Source organism: Oncorhynchus kisutch, linkage group LG23, assembly GCF_002021735.2.
Source record: "Oncorhynchus kisutch isolate 150728-3 linkage group LG23, Okis_V2, whole genome shotgun sequence".
Lineage (NCBI taxonomy): Eukaryota > Metazoa > Chordata > Actinopteri > Salmoniformes > Salmonidae > Oncorhynchus > Oncorhynchus kisutch.
Genome location: NC_034196.2, coordinates 33,042,461 through 33,065,488, shown reverse-complemented (window position 1 = coordinate 33,065,488; position 23,028 = coordinate 33,042,461). Strand labels below are relative to the sequence as shown.

At 42.4% G+C, this 23,028-nt stretch overlaps 2 protein-coding genes across 3 annotated transcripts in view; one reads left to right on the top strand and one right to left on the bottom strand.

The window, feature by feature from the left end:
- Positions 1-1,392, top strand: part of loxhd1a (lipoxygenase homology PLAT domains 1a) — a 49,664-nt gene extending 48,272 nt beyond the window's left edge. Inside the window, exon 41 of the mRNA XM_031802660.1 lies at positions 115-1,392. Coding sequence (XP_031658520.1) covers positions 115-595 — 481 coding nt within the window. The 3' untranslated portion in view covers positions 596-1,392. The remainder of the gene's footprint in view (positions 1-114) is intronic.
- LOC109868030 (E3 ubiquitin-protein ligase RNF165) lies at positions 1,334-21,790 on the bottom strand. Of its 2 annotated transcripts, none has more exons than XM_020457401.2 (8): positions 21,604-21,790; positions 10,181-10,460; positions 9,889-10,014; positions 9,570-9,702; positions 9,244-9,348; positions 6,414-6,506; positions 5,539-5,642; positions 1,334-5,378 (listed from the first exon to the last, which is right to left on the bottom strand). In XM_020457401.2, the coding sequence occupies exons 1-8, from the start codon at positions 21,662-21,664 to the stop codon at positions 5,261-5,263; spliced, it is 1,020 nt and encodes a 339-aa protein (XP_020312990.1). In that variant the 5' UTR covers positions 21,665-21,790; the 3' UTR covers positions 1,334-5,260. The 2 variants fall into 2 exon arrangements, with proteins under 2 accessions (XP_020312990.1, XP_020312989.1); XM_020457400.2 differs by having other exon boundaries at positions 6,414-6,509; positions 21,604-21,789.
- Between the last annotated feature and the right edge of the window lie 1,238 nt (positions 21,791-23,028).

The following is a 23,028-nucleotide window of genomic DNA, read 5'->3' as shown; positions in this document are numbered from 1 at the left end:
CACCTGGGGCTTATTCGGTAGGGTGCAAAGCCCTGCAGCTCACAATATACTGTGTGGAAACCCAGGAATTTTGTGTCTTGTGGAAGAGACAATCATTATCCTTCTCTATCCCAGGTTCATATTCATCTGCAATGCCCTGATCCCCCTCTCCCCGAAGAGGGACGAGTTTGTGACCATCGAGTGCACCAAGGCCATCGAGAGCTTCGCCAGCAAAGCCCGCAGCCTGGTGCCTGTCAAGTACGAGATCATCCTCATCACGGGCGACGAGAAGGGGGCAGGCACCGATGCCAATGTCTTCATCACCATCTACGGTTCCAACGGCGACTCGGGCCGCCGGTCGCTACGTCAGAAGTTCCGCAACCTGTTTGAGCGTGGCCAGACGGACCGCTTCCTGCTAGAGATGTTGGACATGGGTGAGCTGCTGAGAGTGTGTGTGGAGCATGACAATACCCGCCTCAGCCCCGGCTGGCTGCTGGACCGCGTGGAGGTCACCAACACAGCCAACGGTGTCACCACCATCTTCCTGTGTGGAAAGTGGCTGAACACCAAGAAGGCGGACGGACAGATCTTCAGGGTCCTCTACCCAAAGTACTAAAGACCTCATATTGAGACTTCTCCACTATATGAAAACGTATGTCCTTTGCACAGCAGAGGATAGAGGCCTCGCCGTGTGTTGGACTCTACCCAAGCAACTCCGTAATGAAGAGATACAAACTCTGAATGGAGTTTGGATGTGGGCAACGGTTTCATTTTAAAAATGTTATTGCATCTATATGGTCATGATCTCAGGAAAGGAAAATGTTTATATATTTATTACTACATTTCTAGAATATCTTACTAGTTTAGCTTTATTGCATTACTACTGAAGGCAAGTGGCCTGGCGTTTATGGCTAAAACACAATAGGGTCATAAGGCCAGGTAACATGATTGTGCCACCATTTTAAAAGTACCCATTATCAGGAATGGCATGTTGCTCAGCTGCTTTGTTGTAAATTAGGTTTTATAAGAGAGTATACTATTTTGTACTGCTTATTCCAAAACACTTTTTGTTTTTCAAAACTGCTTTTTAAGATTGTGGTTTGACGGATGTGTTCATCTCCCGGTGAGATTTCGATTACCTTGTGAAGACAGACTCAGAAAACAAATCAAAAAAGAGGATTGTCAACCTCATCAGGATGGAGATCATGTGTCTCATTCTCAAGCAAAGCATTTTGTAGGGATTCTTTTTTCATTTTTCTTTCATCCTTCTCCTCTAACTTCAAAGAGTCATAACTGGCCTTAATTTTAGGGACACAAGGTAACTTCTACTCATTCCACAAACACCAGATTTATACACCTTCCATTTGATCCAATTTATTACAAAAAGAGCACATACAAAAAAGGATAATATACCAGCCTTGAAATAAAATGTAAATAAAAAAACAGAACAGTTTGGGTTTAGCGATGCAACTTTTAAAATCATTATTAGTAGTAGTAATAAATAAAGTACAAAATTCCACCAAATGTGAATCTAACATTTACACAATATGCTCATCCAGTTCATCAACACACTCATCATTAATGAGCTATTGCTTTAATATTAATGATAAATAGTTATATTCTCCGATAAAATCTCCTATATTGAAAAACATTGCGCAGTCACGGCTAAACAGCAGACCTTATACAAAGATGGCGGCAGCCCTATCACTGGCACTTTGAGATATTTTCTCTTTCCTTCAGTTTTTCAGATGCAAGAAGCAGCAAAATTAATTCTGTAATATTCTTTGTATATCTACAAATATTTTCACCATATACTTACATACCATTAAGAATATATTCAAACCTGAGAAAAACATGCATTTTTAGTAAGGTTGTGCTTTAAGAGATCCTCTGTCTGTTCTTGTTTTACATAGAGAGGATTGTGATAGGAAACATTGGATGGGTTCTGAGTGGAGGGAAGGATGGACGGTAAGACAAAATAATAAAGGAAAGGAAAAGACGGAATAATAAGAATAATTAGTGTAGCGCAGATGAACACAGTGAAACATTTTCACAGAGATTTGTCAAATATTTCCTTAATTTGTATAATCGATAAAGTAAAATATTTCAAAGGTATTATTAGATTAGGTCAAGGTTAAACTAAAAAATTCAATTTCCAAGTACTCCTAAAATGCTGCTTTCTTTATTCTCATAAAGGTATCCACAGATCTATTTGGTTAGTGAAAGCAATAGGACGCTGACCACACCACCTTAAAGTTACCACACTCCACTTATGGAGGCTAACGTCATATTTCCTTCACCTTGCAGGTTGGTCAGTGGTGACAATGAGAGAAGTGAGAGAGGAGGGAATAAGAAAGGAAGGACAACATTATACAGCATTTGAACATAGCCTACAGTTCATCATGGTGCCCGTGTAATGCAGGAGTAAGACCTCCAGATAAATATGTACCTAGTTCAGGCATGATGGCTTTCGAGTAACTGAGCGTAGGAGTTTGTGTGGCTCGGTAACAAAAATAGCTACAATCATAAGGAAATATCTCAACACTAGAAGCGAGGCACTTGTTGGGCTCAAAACTACAAGATATTTGGAAAAGAGGGAAGGAGAAATATCCCAACACAGAAAAGGAACATGTTTTGCTTTTTAAAGAAAGGAGAGAGGGATGAGGCAGAGAACTGGAAATGACAAAGTATACAGTAATAATAACAATACATCTACGATCGTAACTGCTTTATGCCAGTGAGAGGGTTCCCATGTTAAAACTATGAGTGCAAAACAAGACAAATTACAAACTTAAAAACATTTCACTCCATTGCAGTTTGTCCACTACATCACAGCATAGGGATCAGAGAAAATTGCATTGAATGGAATGTAACCAAGATATCCACAGCACCACTATCCACAGCACCACATGAGAAGAGCAGGCTCGACAGCTCAGCCCGGGACAGTAAACATAACACAGCCGGCTCGGGGAGAGAGATCAAACAGCAGGTCTTTTTAGTTTAGTTTCTTCAGGAAAAATACAACTGCATGCGAAGCATTCCCATTGAATTAAAACAATGCAAAAATGCAAAAAAGAGGTAATCGTTCAATTTTTTAAAACCATTGTGTTATATCTAAATAAATAAATGATTCAATTGCAGAAAAAAACTATATAAAATTAAATACGTACACACGATATCTACAGTTAGTAATAAATAATGATTGTTAAATACTTAAGGCATCTCAACTGACAACACCCTGTGTAAACTATCAAAACTTCCCATAAAAAACTAGACTAAAGGAGGAGTCAGTATCAACACTGGCAGTGCACAGGACAGTTAGGGTCAGTCCCAATCCATCACAACTCATCCTTCAGTCTACAGGGCATTTAGGGTCTGTCCTAATACTTCACATCGAGTCCTCAATGCATAGTACAGGACCTGTGCCAATCCTTAAAAACCTATGTAGTGTTCATGCACATTGACTCAGACATAACATAGCAACAAAACAAAAAGGAAAGCACACACAATATCAACATTTAAAGAGTTGTTTTTTTGACAACAAAAAGTGTTCTATGACCGTTATTTTGGTCCTCATTTTGACCCCAGCCCAGTCCTGTCCATATGCACTGTGGGGAGGATACTGCCCCCATCACACAACATTCTACATAGTTGTTCTAGCAATACAGCATAGCAACCAGCATAGCAACCACGAGGGGAGATCTGACACATAAAAACAAGTTCAACACACAAGCTCCTCACTCGGTCCAAAACAGTGCGCGTTTATACCTAAATATACGGAAACCAACGGAAATGCAATAACAAAAAGGGGTTGTTGCTATATCTATCACATGTGCTTGTTCTTTAGGCAATAAGGTAAACAATAAGATTCCATTTTGTTTGCCACCAAAAAGGGACAGTATGAACACACGCTACAGGTCAGGGACAACCACTGACATCGTGCTCCCTTTTTCTTCATTTGTTTGTTTGTGTTGAGTTGATAATCACAGCTGAGATTAACTAAGTCATGCACAGACAACACCCTCCTCTGCCATCCATTTTTTGTTGTTGAACGCTAACACGACAGCCCAAGCCAACATTGAAACATGCATTTCACTACACTGCTCAGCCTTAACACCTGCGACAGGAGTGGATGGCAAAGAGTCGCTGTTTTCAGGGCAGCTAACACTTCTGCTTAACCAGAAGGCCCCACATCTCACTCAGTCACTGCAGTGCATGATAAGTCCTACTACATTTAAAAATAATAATAATTGTATTCCTTATTTGGCTTTGTATTCTACAAGCACTCCAATCAAATCACTGTTAAGCTAACTTCTATATTACCCTTAACACACACTTGAACCTGCACTTTAAGTTTGTCACTCACGCGCAAGCATTGGTTAAACATACACTGAAACCCACACACTGGGGCAGAACACACACATTGCGGCAGGTCAAGCAATACCATAACACATTTGGTTAAAAACACTCACTAACCTCTGTATTTACTCAAAAACACACGCCACCCCATGCATTGGGGCAGGCCGACATGACAGCAGTGAAATAGTTGTATTTTGTCCGAACACTGATGGCAGCATCAGTCCCAAGCAAATGTACAACTACTGTATTGCAAAAAGTAGAAGCTGGGTGAGATCTGAACACTCAGTCCCCCTCTTATAACAAAGTGAGGGGTCAAAATACCACTGTGTCTGATGCTGCTACTGTACTACCACAAATGATCTGTAGGCAAACATGGCGACAGGGCTTTTAAGTGGTTGATTAGCTTCCTGTTGTGGCAGAATAAGCAGTGTGTGTGTGTGTGTATGTGGCAGGCTGGCTGGCAAGTGGGGTTGTGTGCTTTTCACTCTGTACATTAATGTCATGGCTTTAAGAACATGCTACAAAGACACAGGAAACACACCTGCCTCCCCTAACTACAACACAACAGCAACAACACCCAACCACCAGCAAGCAACTAGTAAACCCTGTGTGCACATGTGTATATAGTATGTAATGTATGTGTGAGTGAGTGTTTGCATGTCTTTTTGCTGGGGATGTGCTTTTATTGAGAGAGAGAGAGAGAGAGAGAGAGAGAGAGAGTCAGTCTCCGGTCTCTCGTGCAGTAAGTAATCCTGGATTGGCTCAGTAAAGCGTGAGTCAGAGAGGGCTATGATGTCACGTGACGACTGGAGACATTTGGCAAAGCACCCATGTTGGGAGAGGCAGGGCCGGGTGGAAGGGAGCAGGATCCACGCCAGGGTGATTGACAGCAGCCAGACCGTCAGGCTCCACCCCTGTGACATCAGCTGTCTGGGTGGAGCTGCGTCTCGATGTCCACGCGGCAGATTGGACACTTCCTGCTTGTCGCCAGCCACTGATCCACACAGCCCTGGTGGAAGAGGTGCATGCAGGGTAAACGCCTGGACAGGTGAGACGGGAGAGAAAAGGAAGAAAGTCAATCGTCTGGTCGTCAACTCACACACTGAAAAAGAAAATATACAGTATGCACATCACACTTGTTCAGTGGGTTCTTTGAATTCCATAGGCTCCAGTAGGTTAAGTGTTGCAAACATTCATTACCTGACGTCCTCTGCCTCCTCCAGCATCGACAGGCAGATGGTACATTTCTCATCCACATCAGTCTCCTCGCCCTCCTCGCCAATCTTCATATCCAGAGGCTTCCTCTGTGGACCAATCAAATGACATATCCAGATTAGAATCAGACAGGGTCAAGAGTTTTTAAAGAGACCACTAAGGCTTCAGAAGTAAGCGACTTTGCTTTTTAAAACTTTGAGTTTGTATACAGTACCGGAGGTGATTTGGAATCATGCACTCATGCAGCAGTAGCACTGTGAGACTTGTAAGTCCTCAGACCTTGAAGATGTCCTCTCGGTCTAATGGTTAATATATTCAATTCCCACTGGTTACATTTACAATATACAGGTAGCTGTAAAAATAAAGGAAACGCCAACATAAAGTGTCTTAATAGGAAGTTGGGTCACACGAGCCACAACAGCTTCAATGCACCTTGGTATAGATTCTATAAGTGTCTGGAACTCTATTGGGGGATGCGACACCATTCGTTGATGAGAAATTCCATCAATTCCATCATGTTTTGTTGATGGTGGTGGAAAACACCGTCTCAGGTGCCGCTCCAGAATCTCCCATTAGTGTTCATTTGGGTTGAGATCGGGGTGACAGATGGCCATGGCATATGGTTTACTTCGTTTTCATGCTCATCAAACCATTCAGTGACCTGCCCAGCATTTTTATACAAGACCCTAAGCATGATGGAATGTTAATTGCTTAATTAACTCGGGAACCACACCTGTGTGGAAGTACCTGCTTTCAATATACTTTATCACTCATTTACTCAAGTGTTTCTGTTATTTTGGCAGTTGCCTGTAGCTCCACTTGTGTGTGTATATTTCTAACTCAGAGAGCTGCCTCCTCACCTTCTTGTATTTGTGTGGGAAGGTGAATCTCTCTATGGTGGTCTGAACCGCTCCCCTACTGACACTTCCCAACCTGTCTTCAAGCTGCAACAGCTCCTAGGGCACAGGAGAGCAAGGCTTTAGACAGATAACGTCACTTCACCTCTGCAAAAGCAACCGGTCAGCACTGGTATGACTAGGGTAACAGAATTAAATCATGCCATTAAAGCTTAACCATAAAAACAAGTATAGTATCCATGTGTAACACAAGCAATAGCATTAATATATATTGAACAAAAATATAAACACAACATGTAAAAAGTGTTGGTCCCATGTTTCATGATCTTTTTTTTATTTTTTTTATTTCACCTTTATTTAACCAGGTAGGCTAGTTGAGAACACCTTTATTTAACCAGGTAGGCTAGTTGAGAACAAGTTCTCATTTGCAACTGCGACCTGGCCAAGATAAAGCATAGCAGTGTGAGCATACAACAAAGAGTTACACATGGAGTAAACAATTAACAAGTCAATAACACAGTAGAAAACAAAGGGGGGGTCTATATACAATGTGTGCAAAAGGCATGAGGAGGTAGGCAAATAATTACAATTTTGCAGATTAACACTGGAGTGATAAATGATCAGATGGTCATGTACAGGTAGAGATATTGGTGTGCAGAAGAGCAGAAAAGTAAATAAATAAAAACAGTATGGGGATGAGGTAGGTGAAAAGGGTGGGCTATTTACCAATAGACTATGTACAGCTGCAGCGATCGGTTAGCTGCTCAGATAGCTGATGTTTGAAGTTGGTGAGGGAGATAAAAGTCTCCAACTTCAGCGATTTTTCCAATTCGTTCCAGTCACAGGCAGCAGAGTACTGGAACGAAAGGCGGCCAAATGAGGTGTTGGCTTTAGGGATGATCAGTGAGATACACCTGCTGGAGCGCGTGCTACGGATGGGTGTTGCCATCGTGACCAGTGAGCTGAGATAAGGCGGAGCTTTACCTAGCATAGACTTGTAGATGACCTGGAGCCAGTGGGTCTGGCGACGAATATGTAGCGAGGGCCAGCCGACTAGAGCATACAAGTCGCAGTGGTGGGTGGTATAAGGTGCTTTAGTGACAAAACGGATGGCACTGTGATAGACTGCATCCAGTTTGCTGAGTAGAGTGTTGGAAGCCATTTTGTAGATGACATCGCCGAAGTCGAGGATCGGTAGGATAGTCAGTTTTACTAGGGTAAGCTTGGTGGCGTGAGTGAAGGAGGCTTTGTTGCGGAATAGAAAGCAGACTCTTGATTTGATTTTCGATTGGAGATGTTTGATATGAGTCTGGAAGGAGAGTTTGCAGTCTAGCCAGACACCTAGGTACTTATAGACGTCCACATATTCTAGGTCGGAACCATCCAGGGTGGTGATGCTAGTCGGGCATGCAGGTGCAGGCAGCGACCGGTTGAAAAGCATGCATTTGGTTTTACTAGCGTTTAAGAGCAGTTGGAGGCCACGGAAGGAGTGTTGTATGGCATTGAAGCTTGTTTGGAGGTTAGATAGCACAGTGTCCAAAGACGGGCCGAAAGTATATAGAATGGTGTCGTCTGCGTAGAGGTGGATCAGGGAATCGCCCGCAGCAAGAGCAACATCATTGATATACACAGAGAAAAGAGTCGGCCCGAGAATTGAACCCTGTGGCACCCCCATAGAGACTGCCAGAGGACCGGACAGCATGCCCTCCGATTTGACACACTGAACTCTGTCTGCAAAGTAATTGGTGAACCAGGCAAGGCAGTCATCCGAAAAACCGAGGCTACTGAGTCTGCCGATAAGAATATGGTGATTGACAGAGTCGAAAGCCTTGGCAAGGTCGATGAAGACGGCTGCACAGTACTGTCTTTTATCGATGGCGGTTATGATATCGTTTAGTACCTTGAGTGTGGCTGAGGTGCACCCATGACCGGCTCGGAAACCAGATTGCACAGCGGAGAAGGTACGGTGGGATTCGAAATGGTCAGTGACCTGTTTGTTGACTTGGCTTTCGAAGACCTTAGATAGGCAGGGCAGGATGGATATAGGTCTGTAACAGTTTGGGTCCAGGGTGTCTCCCCCTTTGAAGAGGGGGATGACTGCGGCAGCTTTCCAATCCTTGGGGATCTCAGACGAGATGAAAGAGAGGTTGAACAGGCTGGTAATAGGGGTTGCGACAATGGTGGCAGATAGTTTCAGAAATAGAGGGTCCAGATTGTCAAGCCCAGCTGAAATAAAAGATCCCAGAAATGTTCCATATGGACAAAATTTGTTTACAAACCTGTTAGTGAGCATTTCTCCCTCACTAAGATAATCCAACCACCTGACAGGTGTGGCATATCAAACATCTGATTAAACAGCATGAACATTACACAGGAGCCCCTAGTGCTGGGGACAATAAAAGGCCACTCTAAAATGTGCAGTTTTGTCACACAACAATGCCACAGACGTCTCATGTTGAAGGAGCACGCAATTGTCATGCTGACTGCATGAATGTCCACCAGAGCTGATGGTAGATAATTGAACATTCATTTCTCTACCATAAGCTGCCTCCAATGTTGTTTTAGTGAATATGCCTATAGGCCCAACTGGCCTCACATGACTGGGCAGTGGGCTTGGCTCCCAAGTGGGTGAGCCTATGCCGTGCCAGGCCCACCCATGGCTGCCCAGTCATGTGAAATCCATAGATTAGGGCCTACATGAATTATTATTATTTAAATTGATTGATTTCCTTATATGAACTGTAACTCTGTAAAATCTTTGAAATGGTTTCATTTATATTTTGTTCAGTATACTGTAGATATTGGTAAAATTGATATAGAAATGGACATTTACCTCATAGCTCTCTCGTACAGCGGAAGCGTGACGTGAGGGGTTGAGGCCCTGCAGAGCCAACAGGTGAAGCTGGGGGTACGGGTAGTTTCTAATCTCATGCACAACCTGTCAAACATAAAAAAGAAGACACTCGGTCATCAACAGTTAACAGAACTCTGTTGGACAACACAGGACCAAGCACCGAATCATTGATGGATGAACAGACAAAGGCATACATCACACAGAGAGTGTGAACAACACAGCAACTAAACAGTCAACATAGACAAGCAGAACAACAAAAGAACAAAGCAGAGACCAACCACAACAGCCAACAGTCATGAAAGTACCACTTGTGCAGACGAGGTGTTCCTGGGAAAGTGGTGCATTCTGGGGGATGCCGCCAGGTAATGCTGATAGTGCTGTGGAAGCTGCTGGAGCTGGTACTGTTGGTGAGAGAGGCCAGCGTCCACACTAAGGTCCCTACGAACAGACACAGAGGAGAGAGGACAAAAACCTATATTAACATCAACACAGAGTAAAATGATCACCCCTACAGGCAGGGGGAGAGACATAAACCAACACCACTAATGCCAGACAGATGGAAGGATGAAACAAAGACTTATCGTCTCCAAGGCTCCCCGTTTATTTTTTATTTTTTTGACTCACCAGTCTGTGCCCTCGGCCAGGTAGCGCGGCTGCTGGCTGATTGGCTGGGGGATATGGAGGGGAGGGGAGTAGTCGTACCCTGAGCGGAGTCTGTGAGGGTTCAGAGGAGCACGCTCCAGAGTTCGTCTGCACAGAGGAGGCATTTCCATACATTAGCATATGGAAATTGGAGGGGGTGTAGTGTTCTAGTGTCTGGCCAACTCAGTGCCTTAGAGGGGGTGAGTGAAAGAAACAGACAAAACATGTCTGTAAATGTGAGTCCAACAGAACATGCAAGTGTGTGTGGTAGTACCTGGAGTGTGGGAGGATCCTGCGGTGCTGCGCCTCTAGAAGCTGCTGCTGGATGAGGTATTGCTGGTGTAAGGCCTGAGGTAGGAACGGAGGCCCAGTAACGTCCTGGAACTGAGGGGGGGCCGGCAGGGGCGGTGGGTGGTGAGGGGCCAGGCCAGTCTGGGGGGGTTGGCTGGTGTGACCCAAGGGGAACTCAGCTGAGATGGGCGCCTGAGGGGCCCCTAGGTGGAAGTGTCGGCATGAGGTAGCATGGCTGTGCTGATGCCTGGTGAATTGTGCCCCTGCAGGAGATAAGTACACCCAATCAGGATTCAGAGGAAGTTGACCCCAACCAATGAAGACAGAAAAGACACTCTGCCATCAGACAATACGGAGACACCAATCATATCCACAGAGAGAACAACCAATCAGCCAAGAGAACACTCACCCAATCAGACAAGACACCAGAGAGAGTAGACAGAGTGATCACACCAAATCAGTCAGATAGTAGAGGGAGTCATCCGTCACACTCAATCAAACGTTACACAGACCAACTACACAGACAGCTCTAACAGGCAGCACAATCACACAGGGTAAAATAACAAAATAGAATAACAGAGAGCAATTACAGTCAGACAAAGAGACAGGCAGACAGATCATATTCAGACTGAAACCACAACCACACACACAGACAGACATCAAACAGTCAGAACAGAGACAGACATCAAAATCGGAAGCGCAGTCAGAAACAGACACACAACAGAGATCACTCAGTCATGCAGATCAAATCACCCACCGCCATACAGATCACCGACACACCGTCATACAGATCACTCACACACCGTCATACAGATCACTCACACACCGTCATACAGATCACTCACACACCGTAATCATGTATAACTCTGTGTTGTTTGATTTTGTCGCACTGCTTTGCTTTATCTTGGCCAGGCCGCAGTTGTAAATGAGAACTTGTTCTGGCCTACCTGGTTAAATAAAATAAATAAAAATACAGCTCACACACCGTCATACATATCAAACACACACAGCGAGAAAACAGAAAGCGACCTCACCCAGGAAGACGGAACACAAAAGAGATGAAAGACCATAGAGCGACCTCTAAGCTCCAGAGAGAGCCCAACTGTCCTGCTCATTTCCTGTCGTTCTACAGGGTCAGCTGGGAGCGAAGGGGTACACTGGGCACGATGACTGCCGTTTTGTTTTGTGGATTGAATCTCTGCTTCTGATAATATATGCTAGGTTAGATTTCAAGGTTTGATGCGGTCTTTGTTTTAAGTGGGTTTGTATAATGAATTATGAATAAGTACCCTGGTTTTAAATTGGACCTGAGCATAAGATAACAAACGTAAGTTTCTCGTGCCGAGTTCCCGTGAATTGTGGCAGCACATATTTTAAAATATTCTTTAGCATGCTACTTATTCAGAGCCACTGTTGAACATCATAAAATCTACCTGCCTCCATGTTAAAATAATATATTTTATTGTCACAAACTGGATAGGTGCAGTGAAAGGCTTTGTTTTGCAGGGTCATCTATAGTAGTACAGCACCCCTGGAGCAAATTAGGGTTAAATGCCTTGCTCAAGGGCACAGGCAGATTTTTCACCTTGTCGGCTCAGGTATTCAAAACATTGACGTTTCGTTTACTGGTCGAACTCTCTAACCGCTAGGCTTCCTGCTGAGCGATGTAACTGTTGCACTATCATTAGACCTACGTGCACTAGTCCTACAGGCCTCTCATTATGGAGCCTGGCATTATAGAATCAACTGCTAAAACCACCAGCCGTTTAAGGTCTGTGGGGTGCGGTTCAATAATCTAAAGTGGTTTCCTCTCCTTGTCTCCTTTCCTTCATTTGCGCTGTAGTTGGTCATGTGGCCAGACGGAAGACACTCCTGAGAAAGGCACATGACAGCACACCTGAAGTTTGCAAAAAGGCACATGAAAGACAGATCACAAGGCAAAAGATTCTGTGGTCTGTTGAGACAAAAACCTAACTCTTTGGCCTGAATGCAAAGCACCATGTCTTAGGGCTGGGCGGTATACCGTATTTTACAATATACCGGTATTGATGTATGGACCGTTTTGGATTTTTACTTTACCTTACAACTTTTTGAATGTATATATATTTTTTAAATGTGATATGCCGTGGGTAAATCCATTTCTATAGATTACTTAACTACTTGAGTTCTCTCTCAGCACTCTTTCTCCATGCCGCTTCCACACAGACCAAGCCCCGTCCCGTCACTTGAGGAGCACACTTGCGTTCAGACTGCATGGTCAATGCAGCACATGCGACAAGGATGCCGCTTCACTTAGCTTCTTAATTTAAATGCACTAGAGTTCTATATTTACACTATTAGTTTGTATTTCTTACATCTGCAAACAGCTAGTTTGTCTTTTCCTAGCAAGTTGGACCTAAATCTTTTTAGCCGCTAATGCTAATCGAAGTTACTACATTTATTAGCTCGCTAGCCAGCTGTGTCAGCGCAAACGTAATAAGCTATACAGCCTGATAATACCAGTGATGGTGTAGACCTAAATAAGCATGTCGTTTGTGCAACAGTATCTACTAAATTAAAGAGGAAAATACAAAGCATTAAAATGTTAGCAACATGAAGTAGCTAAGAGAAAACAAAACGTAGCCAAAGATTATAGGGTCCCCTAGGAAACAAACACTTTGGTTCCTACCCTGTGACAATAACTCCTCCCTGGCATTTTAATTAGTTGGCATGTCAAACACTGTATTCAAAATACATACTATTAAATTCTAACTATAGAATATTCATTATATTTTCTATGATTCTAAAAGTTCACCCAAGTGTTGTGCTCTAAATCGCAAGTCAAATCACAATTGCAACATCGTGCAGCCCTACGTGGCAGTGTGGAAATGATCTCAAATGATTGCAGGGAATTCAGAAATGTATGAAAATTATTTTAGGTTTAAGTTTAATTGAACAGTATAAAACAAATCAGAAGAGAGAAAAACCTATTGAAATCACTTACAATGTATGTGTTGCCAACTCATAAAGCAAAAGGTAAATAAATAAAACATTTCAAATAGTCAATATTATTTAAAATAAATTACAATACAGTGATATAATATTTTGGTCATGTCGCCCAGCCCTACTATGTCTGGAGAAAACCAAGCACAGCTCTTCATCCTTCTAACACCATCCCTACTGTGAAGCATGGTGATGGCAGCATCATGCTATGGGGATGCTTTTCAGTAGCAGGGACTGGGAGACTAGTAAAGTTAGAGGGAACAATGAATGGAGCCAAATCTGCTGAGTTCTGTTATCAGAGGGCAAACAGACTGGGGCGAAGATTTACGTTCCAACAGGACAATGAATTCAAGCATACAGTCAAAGCAACGCTGTAATGGATTCAGAACAAGAATGTGAAAGTCCTTGAGTGGCCCAGGAAAATCCCAGACTTGAATCCTATTGAAAATCTGTGGAAAGACTTGAAGATTGCTGTTCACTACCACACCCCATCTAACTTTACAGAGATTGCGAAATTCTGCTAGGAAGAAATGGGAGAAAATCCCCAAATCCAGATGTATAAAGCTGATAGACATAACCAAGACGACTCAAAGCTGTAACCACCACCCAAGGTGCTTCTACAAAGTATTGACTCAGGGGTGTGAATAGTTTTGTAAATTAAATGTTTCTGTATTTCATTTTCAATAAATTTGCTAACATTTTTCAAAAACATGTTTTCACTTTGTCATTATGGTGTATTGTGTGTAGATGGTTGGGAAGAAAAATCTATTTAATCCATTTAGAATTCAGGCTGTAACAAAAGATAGAATAAGTCAAGGTGTATGAACTTTCTAAAGGCACGGTATATTCCTCAAGTACCAACCCTGGGTTAGGGCTGCCTCTCGGTCTATGGAAGGAGGAGTAGTGAGTAAAGCTCTGGCCAACCTGCTGAATCAGCATGGTGCTGGGTCACAGCCAAACAATCAATATCCATTACGCCCAGAGGAGGGAAGTGTGGGGAGGGGGAGGCACTGCAGCTGCTCCTTTAACTCCAGTTATAGTCTCCAGTTATAGTCTACCAGCTGTCTGCGCGGGGGGACAGACACCAAGGTCTGGGGGGGCTGGGATGGCTCTCATCTTTAAGACATGCAGGCAGGCCTCATGTGAAAAGCACAACCCCACAGACTGACTATGAATGGCCAGGCTCCATGTATAGACATCTTTAGTGCCATCCTAGTTAAAGTAAACTGTGTTTTTTTTACTGTATCACTGTGATAAAATGCTACTACTAAAAATCCATAAATGATAAGTGGCTTGTAAAACAGCTATGCAATGTTGTTCCAATTTGATGCAGAGACAAGAGCGTAGTCATCATATTTACTGTTTGGAAGGGAGTTTCCAGTAACACTGCCTATGTAATGTTTAAAAAAATATTATGTAACCTTTATTTAACTAGGCAAGTCAGTTAAGAACAAATTCTTATTTACAATGACGGCTACAATGGGTTGACTGCCTTGTTCAGGGGCAGAACGACAGATTTTTATGTCAGCTCAGGGATTCGATCCAGCAACCTTTTGGTTACTGGCCCACCACTAACCACTAGGCTACCTGCATTACATGTCTACGTAATGACTACGATAAGCATTGGTTCTAAATGCTCTATGGGTTCATTTTTAGCTGATGATTAGATATTTTGTAAGAAATTACACTTATTTAAATACATTTCTTTGATACAGTGGTTATTCAATTACAATCCGGAGGGTACTTCAGATCAACTCTAAATTTGGTCATTATTCCTTTTTCCCCCTTTGTACATCATAGCCTACGTAATTCAAAGCAGATTCTGCTTGGTTATCCTTTTGCTACAGTAGATATTGCCTTGAGACATAAGAACCCTAGTGGACCTCAGATCCATAAGAGGAGAAATTGTGTTTGCTGGCTGAGGAAGTAGAGCAGAATTTAAAAAAAATTGGCTTCTGGTTTTGGTGGACCACAGGATGCCGTTTCACTCCGTTCTGTCGCAATGTTTTACGTCACTGTTGTGCAAAGATACAGGGACCCCAATAACAAATGGGTTAAACAGACCCTACTAAAAACTAAGAATCAATTATATATTTTTTCCCCATTCATATAGGCAGTTAACCCACTGTTCCTCAGAAGGCCATCATTGTAAATAAAAAATGTTCATCACTGACTTACTTAGTTAAATAAAATAAAAATAATAACAAGGTGGAAACTATCAGTGCTATGATGATTATAAATCATAAATGGACCATAGAAGGAATATAAAATAGCATATCAAATGGCCTTATTTGGCACACATTGCACCTCTCACAGCATCTGCAGCATAGTCTCTCTCTGCACATAACTCTCTCAGCGCTGAGCTCGGGCTGTAAAATCTCCTGACTGGTGCATATCTGAGCTTTCAGCCCCTCCAGAGAAGCATGTGCACACATACAGCCAGCCCCTCCCCACAGTGCGGCATGTCTCCCCCGTTTGACTGACAGGCATGTAGCCCTGCCCACCCATGACTGCAGCAGTCTGACCCGGCTGTCTCTGCAGTTTTATAATCACTGCTACTATTCTCCCCAACATAATCCTCATCTACACTACACACCCCATTCCATCGGTAGCATGAGCATCCCATTACTTTACAATGCACGAATAGGGGAGGGGACGAGGTAATGTGTAGGCTAAGCAGTGCAGTAGCTATCAACCAATCCTGAAGGATTTAGTATGGTCGGCCTACCCCGGCAGTATGAAATTGGTTTGAGGGGGTAGCTAAGAAAAAACCTTATGCATATAAATAACCCAAAAGATTCAGAAGTCATTATGGATAGGTGTCCCGTGCTTAATACAGTAAAGTAAGGCACTTGTATTAATGGTATGTGTACCATTTCATCTCAGGATTAGAACGCAAATGTAAAACGAAATATAAAGCAGCTGCTTGCATAGAACACTACAGCAGTGTTGAATAATGTATGCCATTGACTGCCTAATATGACCTTGTAAGTATTTGAAGAATAAGGCGCTGACAATAGCCTTTACCTGCGTGCTCTAGGTAGGAAGGCTATGAACCTTAGCCGGACCTCTTAGTACAAGCAACTGTCATAGGAAGTCTCTCCTCACAAGAACATGAGATAGCTAGTTGGGACTACACATCACAACTATCTTAAGATGAATGCACTAATTGTAAGCTGCTCTGGATAAGATCATCAGCTGAGTGACTAAAATGTAAATGTAATGAAGGCAGTCTTGAGTATGCATGCTCTGTACAATAAATGGAGTCTTATTGAATTGGTCACGTGAAGACCAAATTGAACACAATCTAGCATACTTTTCTATTATCAATAAACAAATAGGCCTAGCCCACAAACTTTCTCCCCGTACAAATGTTTTGCCATATTCTAAATCACACTTATTTAGGCTAATTACATCAGTGTGTTAAAGTGATACACCCACAAAGAAGTCTGCCGAAGACATAGCAAAGAGGTACCAACGACACTCACTAAGGTGTAATGCTGGTCACAGACTTAATCTACCTTAGTAGGGTTTATGCAATGTATTTTACTGTCTATTTTACTGTAAATTGTATTGATATGTTCAAATCCACTTGGAATACAGTTTGATTCAAAATACAGGCAGAGAAAGTTGTTTTGCTAATTGAGTTCTGTTTGCTGCTGATTGATCTAGGTCATCTAAACAGCTAAGTGCCATTGCATAATGAACCAAAGGAGAATATGCATCTAAGTGCATACAGTGGGGCAAAAAAAGTATTTAGTCAGCCACCAATTGTGCAAGTTCTTCCACATAAAAAGATGAGGCCTGTAATTTTCATCATAGGTACACTTCAACTATGACAGAAAAAATGAGAAGAAAAATCCAGAAAATGACATTGTAGGATTTTTTATGAATTTATTTGCAAATGATGGTGGAAAATAAGTATTTGGTCACCTACAAACAAGCAAGATTTCTGGCTCTCACAGACCTGTAACTTCTTTAAGAGGCTCCTCTGTCCTCCACTCGTTACCTGTATTAATGGCACCCGTTTGAACTTGTTATCAGTATAAAAGACACCGGTCCACAACCTCAAACAGTCACACTCCAAACTCCACTATGGCCAAGACCAAAGAGCTGTCAAAGGACACCAGAAACAAAAGTGTAGACATGCACCAGGCTGGGAAGACTGAATCTGCAATAGATAAGCAGCTTGGTTTGAAGAAATCAACTGTGGCAGCAATTATTAGGAAATGGAAGACATACAAGACCACTGATAACCTCCCTCGATCTGGGGCTCCACGCAAGATCTCACCCCGTGGGGTCAAAATGATCACAAGAACGGTGAGCAAAAATCCCAGAACCACACGGTGGGACCTAGTGAATGACCTGCAGAGAGCTGGGACCAAAGTAACAAAGCCTACCATCATTAACACACTACGCCGACAGGGACTCAAATCCTGCAGTGCCAGACGTGTCCCCCTGCTTAAGCCAGTACATGTCCAGGCCCGTCTGAAGTTTGCTAGAGAGCATTTGGATGATCCAGAAGAAGATCGGGAGAATGTCATATGGTCAGATGAAACCAAAATATAACTTTTTTGGTAAAAACTCAACTCGTCGTGTTTGGAGGACAAAGAATGCAGAGTTGCATCCAAAGAACACCATACCTACTGTGAAGCATGGGGGTGGAAACGTCATGCTCTGGGGCTGTTTTTCTGCAAAGGGACCAGGACGACTGAATGGGGCCATGTATCGTGAGATTGAGTGAAAACCTCCTTCCATCAGCAAGGGCATTGAAGATGAAACGTGGCTGGGTCTTTCAGCATGACAATGATCCCAAACACACCGCCCGGGCAACGAAGGAGTGGCTTCGTAAGAAGCATTTCAAGGTCCTGGAGTGGCCTAGCCAGTCTCCAGATCTCAACCCCATAGAACATTTTTGGAGGGAGTTGAAAGTCTTGCAAACACAACAGCCCCAAAACATCACTGCTCTAGAGGAGATCTGCATGGAGGAATGGGCCAAAATACCAGCAACAGTGTGTGAAAACCTTGTGAAGACTTACAGAAAACATTTGACCTCTGTCATTGCCAACAAAGGGTATATAACAAAGTATTAAGATAAACTTTTGTTATTGACCAAATACTTATTTTCCACAATTGGTGGCTGACTAAATACTTTTTTTGCCCCACTGTATATGTCAAGGTAAAGAAGTGGCGAAGTATTGCTGTCAATATAAACATTTTACTTGCTAGTTTTGAGATATAGGCTAGCCTATAAGTTTGTTTTATATGTAACATTCAAATGCCCTGTGTTTACCCACTCTGTATAGCTATTGAATGGCTGGTGCCACTTCTGTCAAGACACTTCAAGAACAACATAGTAAACAGAACCGACATAGCATTTATATCAGTGTTTAATGTTGTGTGTTATGTCGAGGGACTTCAAGGTGCGCATTCAGCCTATCAACAATACCCCAATACTCCAATCCTGGTCAGTATCTGAAAGACGCCAATTCAAGACTAATATTTCACAAAAAAACGTAAAGCCAAATTCGTCAGTTGCGTGTGACACTGTGCATAATACGGAATAATACTTTCGTAACCCGACAGCGACAATGTTAACTTTACTAAAACCGAGACAGGCGGAAAGGATGAAAAGAGGAGCAAGTTTTGGTCACTACTGCTATAGTATAGAAGCAATGTTGACAAGAGACCGTTAAATACAGATGGAATGTGTATTGATTGGGGGGGGGGGGGGGGGGGGGGGGGGGGGGGTTGACTGTATGGTTCCTACATTAATCACTGCCTCCCATGTCTCAGTCAAAATTAATTTTCACAGCAGGACAAGAGATTTGGCTGTCCCTAATACTATGATTGGGACTCGGGAGAGAGAAGCACCTTAAAGTGCCTCTGCAAAGAGAGATGAGAGCACTGAGAGGTAGAGGGGGGACTGCCTCAGTGACAGCAAGGTGGGGTGGAAACACACATGGAAATCAGCAAAAAGCACACTGAAGGTTAGGAAAAATACTAGAAGTCTTTATTGGAAAATATTAGTATGTGTGGCACTGTGTGATAATAGTAATAATGCAACTACATGCAAATAATGACCAAAGGCAAGGCCTGACCATGCTCTGTAGGATTAACAGAACAGAAGCAGCATCCAATGAGTAGATGTGTATGCTACAGCACATTTCAGTACAGCAGGGACATCTCTACACAAAGATTACATTGTAATCTGCTGTTCAATGTGAAAACATAAACAGAATTTTAAAAATGATCATGCATTAGGTTCTAATACAAGAACATACGGTAGAGAGAAAGCACAACCAAAGAATAAAGACACTTTGATTCTAAAAGGAGTTCTACAGCAGTGCGTGATATACACATCCCTGTAAAATGGATACCATTATGTGGAGGTGTGTAAGATACTGGGGAGTTTGGCATGATAGTGGATAACAAAACGAATTTTAAACGGCGAGTTGAGTTAAGACTCGTAGATTCGCAGTGACAAACTAAATGGATTAATTAAATTAGAAGAAACAATGGCTCGTACACATGGTTAGGATTACGACTGGCCGTTTAGCCACTAGAACAGGTGCAATGGACCATCAAAGGTGGCAATTTCAGATCGTTTGAGAAATAAAGACACGCAAATTAGAATGCAGATATATTGCAGCCAGTTACTGTCCAATTGGTTTAAATGTGATTAGGATGATAGCATTTGGGAGGGGGAATGAATGTGATTTATGTTTCAAACAGGCCATCAGATATGGAAGTGGTACAATGCACCTTTGATTGAAGGGGGATGACTGGAGACAGCAATCCACAAGTTCTATCAAACCTGGCTATAATCGAATCGGGGGCCAAGGGGTCAAAATGTATCCACTTTACAGAAATTTACAGCAGAATGTAGTCTATCCACACTGAATGGGAAAATCACAACGACATTTTATAGTAATAGGCCTAATGCTACAATGGATTATGTACTAAAGAGCAACATGACAGTTTAAATAAAGACAAACTGTTTTCTAGAGAAGGTGTTATTCTTTAGTCTGTTACACAGAAGGATACGGTATGAGTGGGAGAACTCGGGTTTTAATGCCAATGTCGTCTTCAGATGGAAAGAGGAAATGAGGAAGGGGTTCACAATACAGCTAGATGCAGAGAACAGGCAGAGGCTACGGCAGACAGCAGCAGATGATCGTTAGCTACACAATGAAGGGGACAAAGGTCTGAGAAATGCGGAATGTAGCGCCAGCCTCGATACTATGGAACAGGGAAAAAGAACACAAATAAAAGCACAATGAAATCATTGGTGCTACTGCATGTATTTTAAAATGCACGTTCATATTAGTATAATTATATAATCAGCACATATAGCCTTTTGCTGCATATGGAGGATGTTATTTTGGTCAATTTGGGTAGTATGGTGTTTGCAATCGAGCAAAACAAAAGGCGGTCAGTTGTGCTCATGTTTTCCCTTGAACATATTGCTAGATAGTCTCAAAATAGAGATGGGGTTTGGTTTCGGGTTTGAGACAATAAAAACAATTTTCCAAACCTAGGGGATAGTGTTCTTGACCGTACTATATGTTCCTAATAAGAAAACGCGTCGTAGGCTGCATCACATTTTAACCCACCTGACCAGCTCCTATTGCCACGTTCAATTAGTAATTTTAGGGCGTTCATCGCATAATTAAAAATGTATATAAATATAAATGATGGATTTAGCCGATATTTTAAAAAAGTACAGCCTCAACCAATAAACACATCTAGCTACACAACAGATTCGCTGAAGGCAACAACTAACCCACCCCACACACCATGTTGTCAAGACTCGAGGCTCGCCAACACCAAAATGGATAAACAATTGATGTCACTGATGTCATGTTCGCTAACCAGCTGTTTGGTCAGATTAAAAACACACAGTTGTTACGGTATTAGTAGAGGGTGAAAAATATAATTAACCGTTAGTGGGACAAACGAAGCCACTAGCTAGTTAGCTAACGTTACATCCAAAATGACGGTATTCTACGGACTACGCGCGCGTCTATAACCAAAATATTAGCCTGTCCAGATAAACTAGCTAGCTGTCTTGTTCAGCTAGTTACCATTTTGTTTAGTTGCCTTGAGAGGATAACGTTTGACAATAATACGTGCAAGGTAGAACGGATGACAAAACATTAACGTTACTAATTCGTTATAGCTGTATTAGCTACATAGCTAACTATTTTGCATATGTCGTTTGACATGGTTCGATTACAACCTTTACTGCAAATCCGGATTTTATTCGCTCGAGCGCAGCTGTCTGGTTAGCTCAGCAGCTAGCTTTCTGGACAGCTAGCATTATTAGCTTGGCCATTGCAGATGACAGCTAGTTAGCTTTAATATTTACATATATAGGAACGAGAAGAGACAAAACTGGATAGAATAAAGAAATAACTGTACCTCTATTTCTCACAGAGCCAAATACGGGAAGAACCAAATATCCGACATGTACTAACACCATCCTGGCTCCCTTTGTTGTATCACTAGCCTGTGAGACAGATGGTCCATGGAAATGGTCCCTTCCAATCCCTGCACATTCAAACGGGACAGCCTTCTCAGCTGCATCTCAGACAAAGACCGAATGAACCAATCAATGAACACCTCTGTTCGGAAGCCTTTTCATGTGGCACCCGGGACAGCCAATCAGATTAGCGACCAGTCTTTCGCAAATAAACGGAACGTCTTATCGACGCCCAGTCTAGTCTATCAAGCTCAGATCCAATGTTGAATATCATTGCATTTATTTCATACCAATACACCTTACTGTGAAAATTTTTGCAATGTTCCTATACCCCAGAACTTGTTTGTTGTAGGTATATTGTAAGCAAGGCTATGACAGAATGATAAATTGTCATGCCATGGCATCCTGGCAAGACTCAAGTCTGCACCACCAGAATTAAGACAGGAGCTGAGCAGAGGTGCATACTACAATACAGGATCAGCGAGGATCAGCGGGGCGGTAGGGTAGCCTAGTGGTTAGAGCGTTGGACTAGTAACCGGAAGGTTTCAAGTTCAAACCTAAGGTACGAATCTGTCGTTCTGCCCCTGAACAGGCAGTTTAACCCACTAGGCCATCATTGAAAATAAGAATTTGTTCTTAACGGACTTGCCTATTTAAATACAATTTAGCGAGCTAACTTTGATTAAGCAACCAGAAATAACAATAGATTTTATGGTACATAAAAAAAGGAGCTACATTTAGATATGTATTTTTTTAATACATTTTATTTCACCTTTATTTAACCAGGTAGGCAATCATACCATGCCCATTTCCATCCTATAGAATACTTAGGCATGATCCTGCTTTGTAGTATACCCCTCAGTCTGACATGGGAACAGATGGAGAAGGGAGGTGGAGGGGTCATTAAACTCAGCCCCATATGTCACTCTCTACTCAGTGGTAACCCTTAGGCCGCCTAGCCTACCACGATCCCTATATAATCACCTCTGGTCTTACACAAAGGACCCTAAGCTCTGCTACTGCACCCCCAGCTGTACATTCTCTCTAGGCCTTTATGGAGGTCATGCTCCAGCCATTGGATCCCATTTACATGTAAAATTCATATCATTTTGACTGAACAACATTTTCACATCCCTGCTATCAAACTGACCCTTCATTTAGTGTGACACCAGTAGTCACACAGGTCATATGGATCAAATCGGCAAAAAAAGGGATAACCCTTCCTATGCATTGTTCCCCAATGAGAGGTTTGGTTGATTGTGTATTCTTGGTATAAAATATGAATATTCAGACAAACAAATAGCACTACACTGATCTCCAAATTTTAATTGGAATAAAATCCCCATCACATAGCTATCATCTAT

Coding starts and splice junctions, on each gene's coding strand:
- LOC109868030 (XM_020457400.2), bottom strand. CDS start 21,664: ATGGTGTTAGTACATGTCGGATATTTGGTTCTTCCCGTATTTGGCTCT. Junction 10,461..21,603: donor TGGCTCTGTGAGAAATAGAG/GTACAGTTATTT, acceptor TATCTCCTGCAG/GGGCACAATTCACCAGGCAT. Junction 5,379..5,538: donor GAGGAGGCAGAGGACGTCAG/GTAATGAATGTT, acceptor TCACCTGTCCAG/GCGTTTACCCTGCATGCACC.